The sequence below is a fragment of the Otolemur garnettii genome, unplaced genomic scaffold (genome assembly GCF_000181295.1).
Source record: "Otolemur garnettii isolate 467f Iridium unplaced genomic scaffold, OtoGar3 scaffold00105, whole genome shotgun sequence".
In the NCBI taxonomy this organism is placed as follows: Eukaryota; Metazoa; Chordata; class Mammalia; order Primates; family Galagidae; genus Otolemur; species Otolemur garnettii.
In genome coordinates this window covers 2,180,097-2,190,436 of record NW_003852500.1, presented here as the reverse complement: position 1 = coordinate 2,190,436, position 10,340 = coordinate 2,180,097, and the positions used below count along the sequence as shown (strand labels likewise).

At 44.2% G+C, this 10,340-nt stretch overlaps 1 protein-coding gene across 1 annotated transcript in view; it reads right to left on the bottom strand.

The window, feature by feature from the left end:
- The window catches only part of NWD1 (NACHT and WD repeat domain containing 1), a 77,526-nt gene that overhangs the window by 15,584 nt on the left and 51,602 nt on the right, over positions 1-10,340 (bottom strand). Inside the window, 3 exon segments of the mRNA XM_003796628.3 lie at positions 723-877; positions 5,323-5,413; positions 9,556-9,828. Coding sequence (XP_003796676.3) covers positions 723-877; positions 5,323-5,413; positions 9,556-9,828 — 519 coding nt within the window.

Genomic DNA, 10,340 nt, shown 5'->3' with positions numbered 1-10,340 from the left:
TTTTTTTTTTTTTTTTGAGACAGAGTCTCACTATGTCACCCTCGGTAGCGTGCCACAGCATCACAGCTTACAGCAACCTCCAACTCTTGGGCTTAAGTGATTCTCTTGCCTCAGCCTCCCCAAGTAGCTGGTAATACAGGAGCCTGCCACAACTCCCGGCTATTTTTTTGTTGTAGTTGTTGTAGTTGTCATTGTTGTTTAGCAGGCCTGGGCCGGGTTCGAACCCGCCACCCTGGCGTATGTGGCTGGCGCCCTAACCACTTAACTACTGGCGCCAAACCTTTTCAATTTCTTAAAAAGCTGAAAAAGTAGCATATAAGAAGGAGAAAACAAACAAACAAACAGAACTTAACAAGCTCCTAAGACTGAAATGTTACCATGTGCTTTACTGGCTAGCTTTGACAGTTTTGAATTTATGGAGAATTTTCCTCCCCCACAACCCTGTGGCCCTCTGAAGGCCCAAATCTGCCCAGTGTTTTGGGTTCAGTTGGGAACACTGCTTCCTTCTTTGAACAGTTTAGTAATTCCCACCCAGGTCTGCCACTGGTGTAAGAGGCGTCCCTGTAACCTCCTAATCTCCTAATGAACTGTCCTATTTGGCCTGCACTCATTTTTTGTGGGTTTCTATATTTTGCGACCAAAAAAAAAAAAAGGCTCTAAAGAATCACATTTTCTATTCAAGAGGCGGAGGTGAGGATGAGGACTCCTGGATTTCCCCTCACCTGAATGAGTGTATCACGGGACCCAGTGACGATCAGATTGTTCTTAGGACCAAAACCAGCCGTCTCTACTGTGTCCTCGTGTTCCAGATCGGTGGCCATGAATCGGTGAAAGCCCTGAGAGTCAGCCAAGAATATCCTCACAGATCTTCCAAAACCTGAAATGGGAGGGACTGGGATTACTCCTCCTGTGGCTGAAGGAGATGGCAGGTAATGTGTTCCATCAACAGAGAGGTTTGGGAGCACGTGCTGTGTGCCAGTAGGCCTAGTTGATGATTGAGGCACAGAGGTGGGGATGCTCACAGTAACCAATTGTTTTAAAGAAACTTGTAAGATTATGTATTTATTTTTTTGAGACAGAGTCTCACTGTGTCACCCTGGGCAGAGTGCCATGGTGTCATAGCTCACAGCAACCTCAAACGCTTAGGCTTAAGCAATCCTCTTGCCTCAGCCTCCAGAGTAGCTGGGACTACAGGTGCCACAACTCCTGGCTAGTTTTTTTCTTTTCTTTTTTTTTTTTTTTTTGAGACAGAGCCTCAAGCAATCCCCCTGGGTAGAGTGCTATGGCATCACAGCTCACAGCAACCTCCAACTCCTGGGCTCAAGCGAGTCTCCTGCCTCTGCCTCCCAAGTAGCTGGGATTACAGGCGCCCGCCACAATACCCAGCTATTTTTTGGTTGCAGCCGTCATTGTTATTTGGTGGCCCAGGCTGGATTTGAACCCGGCACCTTAGGTATATGTGGCTGGCGCCTTAGCCACTTGAGCTACAGGTGCTGAGCCTAGTTTTTTTCTTTTTTTAGTAGAGATGGGGGTCTCACTCTTGCTCAGGCTTGTGTCAAACTCCTGAGCTCAAATAATCTACCTGCCTCAACCTCCCAGAGTACCAGGATTACAGGTATGACCCACTTCACCCAGCCTCTATGATTATTCATTATCATGAGACTATGTTTCTGGAGGGCAGAGGCTGCTTGTTTGGGCTCATCATGGTATTTCATAAGCCAGCACACAGCTGAGCACAGAGGCCTTCAATAAATACATTGGAAGGAAGGGGAGGAGGGAAGGAAGAGGAGGAGGGAGAGACAAAAATTAAATGGTTACAACTTGTGATAAGGGCAAAGAAGGCAGAGAGCTGGGTGACTTGAGAGAAAATAGCATACAGACACAGCAGTGTGAAGACAGAGCCTGGGCCCATGGCGCCACGAGTCCAGGAATGCTGGCAGAAGCTGGGAGAGCCTGGAGCCTCTGGAGGAAGCGTGCCCTGCTAACCTCCTGATTTCAGACTTCTGGCATCCAGGATTGGGAGAGAATCAATCCCTATTGTTTTAAACCTCTTAATTTATGTGGTGGTTTGTGATAGCAGCTCCAGAAATTTTAAGCTGAGGAGGTGGCAGCCACTGGAAAGATGGGACCAGCAAGAGGCAGCCAGGAGGTAGGAAAGTCCTGAGCATATCTGAGGAGCTGCAAAGAGGCTGGTGTGGCTGGCAAGGAGCAAAGGAGGAGGAGATGGAGGAAGAGAGGATGAGAAAGCGTGGCCTGATGTAACAAACAAATAAATAAACATCAAGACACCCAGTTAAATTTGAATTTCAGATAGACAATGAAGTTTGATTTTTTTTTTTAAACTCACATAAGTATATCCAAAATAATTGCATGGGGCCTGGAGCAGTGGCTCACGCCTATAATCCTAGTACTCTGGGAGGCCGACGCTTGAGCTCAGGAGTTCGAGTCCAGCCTGAGCAAGAGTAAGACCCTGTGTCTAAGAATAGCCAGGCACTGTGGCGGGTGCCTGTAGTCCCAGGTACTTGAGAGGCTGAGGCAAGAGGATCACCTGAGCCAAAGAGTTTGAGGTTGCTGTGAGCTATGACACCATGGCACTAATTTATGCAGAGTGATGGAGTGAGACTCTGTCTCAATAATAATAATAATAATAATTGCATGGAATATATTTACCCTAAAAACTTAATTTATTGTCTATTTGAAATTCAAATTTCGCTGAAGGTCTTGTATTTTATCTGGCAAACCTGACCAAGGGGACTTACTCACTTGCATTCCAAAGACAATCTGAGTGAACTAGTTTTGTCCTAGCAGGGTAGGGATGTGTACGAAAGACAGATTTACGGAGGGCACTGAAGCCCCATAAAGGAGACAGATGGGCTGGGCACGGTGGCTAACCCCTGTAATCCCAGCACGCTGGGAGGCCAAGGTGGGAAGATCATTTGAGGTCAGGAGTTTGGGACCAGCCTGAGCAACCCTGTCTCTTAAAAAAAAAAAGAAAGCTGAGTGTGGTGGTGCACATCTGTAGTCCCAGCTACTTGGGAGGCTGAGGCAGGAGGATCCCTTGAGCCCAGGAGTTTGAGGCTATAGTGAGCTATGATCATGCCACTGAACCTCATGTCTGGGTGGCAAAGCAAGACTCTATCTCCAAACAAAAAAAAAAAAAAAAAAAAAAGGGAGAGAGAGTTTTATCCTTGAAACACTAGGAGTCACCAGTTGAGTTGTCCACTTCCTTTGGTACCAACAGCTTAGGTGCTGAGTGTGCTAGGGGAACGTGGTTCCCATTCAAGTGGGCACCCTGCTTTTTTATAGGGACTATTAATATTTGCTATAAGATAGGTGCACCATCAATTCTGCCAGATATTCAGAAACAAAATTATATTGGCAAATAGACAGATGTTCTAATACGGGGCAGCATCGTATCTGAGAGCAGGCATGAGCCACTGAGCCCAGCTTCTGCTGCTTTTCATCTGTATCTTGTTGCTGCTGTAAACTAACTGTATGGCAGCTTTTGCTTTTGCTTAGTTCTGTGAGTCTGAGCAAATCATGGAAGCTGAAGTGGTCTTGGAGACCCTCAAACTGCAATTTTATTTATGACACTTAAATGAAATTCTTGCCTGATCTTAGCTAAGTCAGGATCAGGGGATATCTCTTAAGCAACAGGTTGGTTCCCAAAACTGTGAATGTAGAAACTTCCCTTAGGCTCCCTCCGTCTTTTCATTGAGCTGGAAAGAGCCACACTCGAAGCCCAGCTATTCCATATTTCTGTCCTTGATGCCCTTGGCCTCCATTCTGGTTCTATTTTGTGTCTCTACCATCGCTTTTCTTTCTTCTTTCGTTCAGTCTCCAGTGCTGCATTTTATACACACCTCAACCACCAAAGACTCTTTCAGAACAGAATAGAGGATATATATCAATCAGTCTCCAATCAGTCTGTCTTAGAGGATAAAGATTTACCTACTAACCTTGCTTTTTCCAATGTGGTCACTACCTGACAGGGTGTTGCTCTGGCTCAGGCTGATCTCAAAGTCCTGACCTCAAGGGATCCTCCCACTTCAGCCTCCCAGTGTCCTGGAATTACAGGCATTAGTCACTGTACACTAGCCCCCACCTTTTTTTGAGATGGGGTCTTTCTATGTTGCTCAGGTGGGACTCAAACTCTTGGGTTCAAGGGATCCTCCCACCTTGGCCTCCCAAGTAGCAGAGCCCTTTATTCTTTTCTTGTCATACTACCAATCAGAATTTCTTGTGGCTACCTAATTGTTCTTCTCTCCTGCTAGAATGGAAGAACCTAACAACTTAGGGGTTGTGTGGGCTGGCTCATCTGTGCACAGAGCATTCCTCCCCTATCCTTGAACCAGGCTTCACTCTATCCCGTGATTATCTGGCAGGGAGGATAACTCCTATTTCAAAGAGAACAAACTGAAACTCAGAAAGGTCAGAAGATTCCCCCAAGAACAGGGGTTGGCAAACTACAGCCCAGGGATGAAAACCAACCTACTGCCTGTTTTTTGGTATGGCCTGTGAGCTGAGAAGAGTGTCCATATTTTTATTTTATTTTTGAGACCAGGTCCTGCTTGGCTGGTCTCAAACTCTTGGGCTCAAGCAATCCTCCTGCCTCAGTTTGCCAAGCAGTGGGATTACAGGGGTATGCCACCACACCCAGCAGTTTCTACATTTTTAAATGCTTGCAAAAAATCAAAGTAAGATTAAAATTTCATGACAAGTGAAAATGATAAGGGATTCAAACATCAGTGTCTATAAATAAAGTTGTATTGGCACAGGGGCACACACACTTTTTATATAGTGTCTAGATGAGGCAGGGTGGGTCATGCCTATAATCCCAGCACTTTGGGAGGCTGAGATGGGAGGACTACTTGAGGGCAGGAGTATACGGATAGCCTGTGTAACAAAGTGAGATGCTGTCTCTACAGAAGAATAAAAATTAGCTGGGCATGGGGACACATGCCTATAGTACTAGCTACTTGGTAGGTTGAGATGGGAGGATTGCTTGAGCCCAGGAGTTCAAGGTTGCAGAGAACTAGGATTGGGCCACTGCACTCCTGCCTAGGAAACAGAGCAAGACCCTGCCTCAAACAAACAAATGAATAAATAAATCAATAGTGTCTACGATGGCTTTTGTGCCACAGGGGCAGAGTTGAGTCATAATAGCAGAGAACATCCCATTTGGACTGCAAAAATGTTTACCATGAGGCCTTTTTGCAAGACAAGTTTGCCAACCTCTCCCCTAGGACTCTTCTTTGTTCCCACCCCCAATCCCATCCCGATTGGCTTCCTTGATCTTCTGAAAGCAGAGCCAAATGCTACCTGCTGCGAGAAGGGACTCATCTTCAGAGACCACCAGGAACCCCACAGCATCTGGGAGCTTCTCCAGTAATCTGTCTCCTTCGGAGGAAACCTGTGCAAAGTCAAGGATGCCTGTCAAGCATTTGTACAGGGTTAAGGGTGGAGCGCTTACATCCTACTAATCAACATAGCCTTCACTTCATTTACCCAATTATAGCATTAAGACATTTGTGTTCTACACCTGATAGAGCCAACTTGTACTTGCAACATGCTCCATAGGTGTGGTCCCCCTATTAACCCTCTCTCTCTCAACCCACCCCCCCTCCCTTCCCCTCTCTCCTTCCCCTCTCTCCTTCCCCTTCCTTCCTTCAAAAATTTTTTCTTAATTCTTGTTCTGGCCAGGCATAGTCACTTGTACCTGTAATCCCAGTGTTTTAGGAGGCTGAGGCAGGAGGATCACTTGACCCCAGGAGTTCAAGACTGTAGTGAGCTATGATCACACCATGCACTTTAGTCTGGACAACACAGTGAGCCCCTGTCTCTAAATATAACATTTTAAAAAATTTATAAACTAAAATAAAATTTTAAAAAAACGCTCTTGCTCTAAGGTTTATTTTATTTCAACACCAAGTTCATAATTCACACATATGTGACCTTCACTTTGTAGCTTGCAAGTCTAGTGGCTCTGAATCTTGAGGTTCACTGGGGGCTTGGACATTTAAGGGCTGGATGAGAAGTCATGGTTTGGAGACTAGGAATTCTGGCTTGAAGAGACTGCTTTTCTCACAACCAAATAATAGTTCTAGAATATTTGGGTAATTGCTAGTTCAGCTTCTTTATTCTGGCCTCAGATAAAATAAAGGACACAGAGAACTTTCTGCTGAACGTTCTCTTCTAGTTACCTTATCTGATGTTCTTCATTCATTGTTTGAGCTTCCTTTCAATCTGAAAAACTCCTTACCACTTTTTTTTTTTTTTTTTTGATACAGAGTCTCCTTTTGTTGCCCTTGGTAGAATGCAGTGGCGTCACAGCTCACAGCAACCTCAAACTCTTGGGCTTCAGCGATTGTCTCAGCCTCCCAAGTAGCTGGGACTACAGGTGCCTGCCAGAACACCTGGCTATTTTTTGTTGTTATTGTTGTCATTGTTGTTTAGCAGGCCCTGGGTCGGTTTCGAACCCACCAGCCCCTGTGTATGTGGCTGGCGCCCTAACCATTGAGCTACAGGCACTGAGCCATCTTTACCATTTCTTATACTAAAGATTTGTTAGAGGCAAATTTTCTCAACCGTTGTTTGTCTGAACTGTTTTTATTTTGCCTTCAGTTTTGAAGGATATTTTCAATGGATATAGAAGTCAACGTCAACAAGCTTTGTTTGTTATTTCTTTCAAGTTATAAATGTCATTTCATTGTTTTCCTGTCATTGTTAATGATGATAGCCGGCTGTAAATCAGATCATTGGCACTCATTGTATGTAATGGATCTTTTTGCCTCAAATTGCTTTTACTATTTTCTCTTTGTCTTTGGTTTTTACCAATTTGATTATGATTCACTAAATTTGTTTTTTTTTTTCTTTCTATCCTTGGGACTCTATGAGCTGTTATATCTTTGGGCCGATGTTTTCCGTAAATTTTGGAAAATTCTCAACCATTATCTCTTCAAATATTTTTTCTGCTACATGATCGCTCTCTCTCCTCTCCATGGATTTTAAGTGTGCTTTATACTACTTGATGTTGTCCTGAAATTCTCGGACTCCTTGTTCCTTTCCCCCTCATTGTTTTTTATTCTCTTTATGTTTATGTTTGTGTAATTCCCATTAACTTGTCTTTAAGTTTACTGGGCTTTCTCTGAACTGACTAGTCTGCTTGTAAGCCCATCAAATGAACTCTTGATTTATGACTTTGAATTTTTTCTATTTCTAGCATTTCCATTTTGGTCCTTCTTTGTATTTTTGATATTAAAAATTTGAAATTCCCTATCATAAATATTTTAAACTTTGTTCATTAAGACTGTCACCCTGGGAAGAATGCTGTGATGTCATAGCTCACAGCAAACTCAAACTCTTGGGATTAAATTATCTTCTTGCCTCAGCCTCTTGAGTAGCTGGGACTACAGGTGTCCCCCACAATACCCAGCTAGTTCTTCTATTTTTAGTAGAGACAGGGTCTTGCTCTTGCTCAGGCTGGTCTTAAACTCCTGAGCTACTCACCTCAGCCTCCCAGACCTCTAGGATTACAGGCATCAGCCACTATGCTCAACCTATTAGAAACTTCTTATCTGATCATTTAAACATTAGATTTATTTGTATATCTACTTCTATTGATTATTTTTGTTCTTGATTTTTTTCCTTCTTGTAATTTTTGTAATCTTTTGGGATTGTATGTAAAAGAACAGTATAGCCTCAAATAAATAAATTTTACCTTTATAAAAGGACATGCTCCTTCTGTTGGACTTCTAGTATAGAAGGATCTGGATCAATCTAATTTGCATTTCAGCTGAATATGGGCTCTGCTGCATCTTTAGTAAATCCACTTCCCCACTTTGTTCAAATGTTCTGAGAGTGGTATTAAGACTTTTTTCAGCAGGACTGGGATCTGAGCACTATGAGATCCAGACACCCCCTAATCATCTTAGCCCAACCATCAGCTTTCCAAATCATGGGAGTTCTCTCTCTACTTTATAGTCTGCAACTTTCTACTCCAGGTTCTACATTTTTCTTTTTCTTTTCTTCTTTCTTTTTTTTTTTTTTTTGAGACAGGAGCCTCAAGCTGTCCCCCTGGGTAGAGTGTCACGGCATCACGCTCACAGCAATCTCCAACTCCTGGGCTCAAGCGAGTCTCCTGCCTCAGCCTCCCAAGTAGCTGGGACCACAGGTGCCCGCCACAACGCCCGGCTATTTTTTGGTTGCAGCTGTCATTGTTGTTTGGCGGGCCTGGGCTGGATTCGAACCTGCCACCTTGGGTGTACGTGGCTGGCGCCTTAGCCACTTGAGCCACAGGTGCCGAGCCAGGTTCTACATTTTTCTAGGAATCTAGTTTGAGTTCCTCCAGAAAGAGCAACAGAAATAGTATTTGAGTGCAATTAGCTTATCTGGGTGTGTGGCTCCCAGCAAGTACTGGTAGGGAGTGGAGGATTGAGACAGGGAAGAGAAGGCAGCCAATAAAAGTGGTTCATCAAACCAGTCACTAGTGTGGACAACTGAAGTTCAGCCCTACTGGGGAGCTCTGGAAGAGAATGCAGAATATTCTTCAGAGTTGTCCCCACTGAGGAATCAGGAGTTGGAATATTGTCTACCAGCTCCCTCAGTAGTTGGTGAAAGGCTCAGCTACTCCCAGGAGCATTAACACATAGGCCAAGTGTGCTGGGGTGGAGGAGAGAGCATCAGAAAGAAAGACCACCAAGGTGCAGACTTGCAGGTACTTAAAGTTAGCAGCCTGTAGAAATGGAGGAGAATGTTGAGGGGATATGGATGGAGCACCACCAGCAAATTATGTAAGAAGTCCTAAATGCGGAAATCTGAGTTTACTGAAGACCTTATTTCCAGTTCACTGCTGTGATACCTTAGAGCGCTTCACAGGGCTGAGCTAGCCCAAGAATATAACTAGTTAAAGGCAGGACTGAGATTTTCAAACTCAGGTGAGTCTGACCCCAAAGTCTCAGTTCCTTATTAAAAAAGATAAAAGGTCTCAAGTCTTAGGCTCAGAAAGAACTACCAGGGGTGAGTAAAAGCCAAGCAACTGAGAGATGTGATGAAATGACTTAGGACTATCTTTCTTTATTGGGTTTGGTGATTTGAGAGCTCACAGGCCATAAGGCCATGAGATCCAGAAATGTGGAGTTTGGGGATGATTCTTTGTAATTATTTTTATTTGTTTGCTTGTTTTCCTTTCTGTTTATTTGTTGTTTGTTTTAAGACAGTCTTGCTCTGTAACCCTGGCTAGAGAGCAATGACATCATCCCAGCTCACTGCAACCTCAAGCTTCTGGACTCAAGCAATCCTCCTGCCTCAGCCTCCCAAGTAGCGGGTCTACAGGTGGGACTGCACCAACATGTCCAGGTAATTTTTCTGCTTTTAGCAGAGACTCGGTCTCACTCTTGCTCAGGGCTGGTCTTGAACTTTTAACTATAAGCAATCCTCTTGCCTCTACCTCCCAAAATGCTGATATAAGACAAGATAATTTCTCCCAATTTCTAGGATATTGGATCACTTTTAAGCTGATTTAATTTTCTCATCATAGTCAGAAAAGTTACTTACCAAAGAGACAGAGCCATTGCTAAACCCAGTAACCAGCTTTCCTTGTTTCTGGACTGCGACCACACAGGTTGGTATTTCTTCTTTGATGCTGGACAAATGTTGTTTCCCGTGCAGTTCTCCCATGGCTGAACTCCACAGACTGACCACGCCACCCTTGGACACTGTCACCAGTCTGGCCTGAGAAGCCAGCATGGCCGTGCACATCCAGGGATCAGAGGTATCTCCCAGAATGCGGAAAACCAGCTCTGCAGTTTCCAGATTCCAAGCACTGATCTAATAGAATAAAAAGGAAGCGACCTCTCAGTAGGAGACCCAGACTGCAAGTTTTCCTGAATCAAATGCCAGATCTGTTCTTTTTTATAGTTTATGTATCTTATTTTCAACACTGCCATGTCAGACGTAAAAAAAGGCCAGGAGGGAAACTTATAGCACTAAATGACTATATTAAAAAAGATGAACATGGGGTGGTGCCTGTGGCTCAGTGGGTAGGGCTCCAGCCCCATATACAGAGGGTGGCAGGTTCAAACCTGATCCTGGCCAAACTGCAACAAAAAAATAGCCAGGCGTTGTGGTAGGCGCCTGTAGTCCCAGCTACTTGGAAGGCTGAGGCAAGAGAACCTCCTAAGCCCAAGAGCTAGAGGTTGCTGTGAGCTGTGATGCCACAGAACTCTACCAGGTGACAAAGTGAGGCTCTGTCTCTTAAAAAAAAAAAAAGATGAACATCCTTAAATCTCAGGGTCAGAAAGAACTATCAGGACGCCAACTATGAAATTTGAAACCTCTTA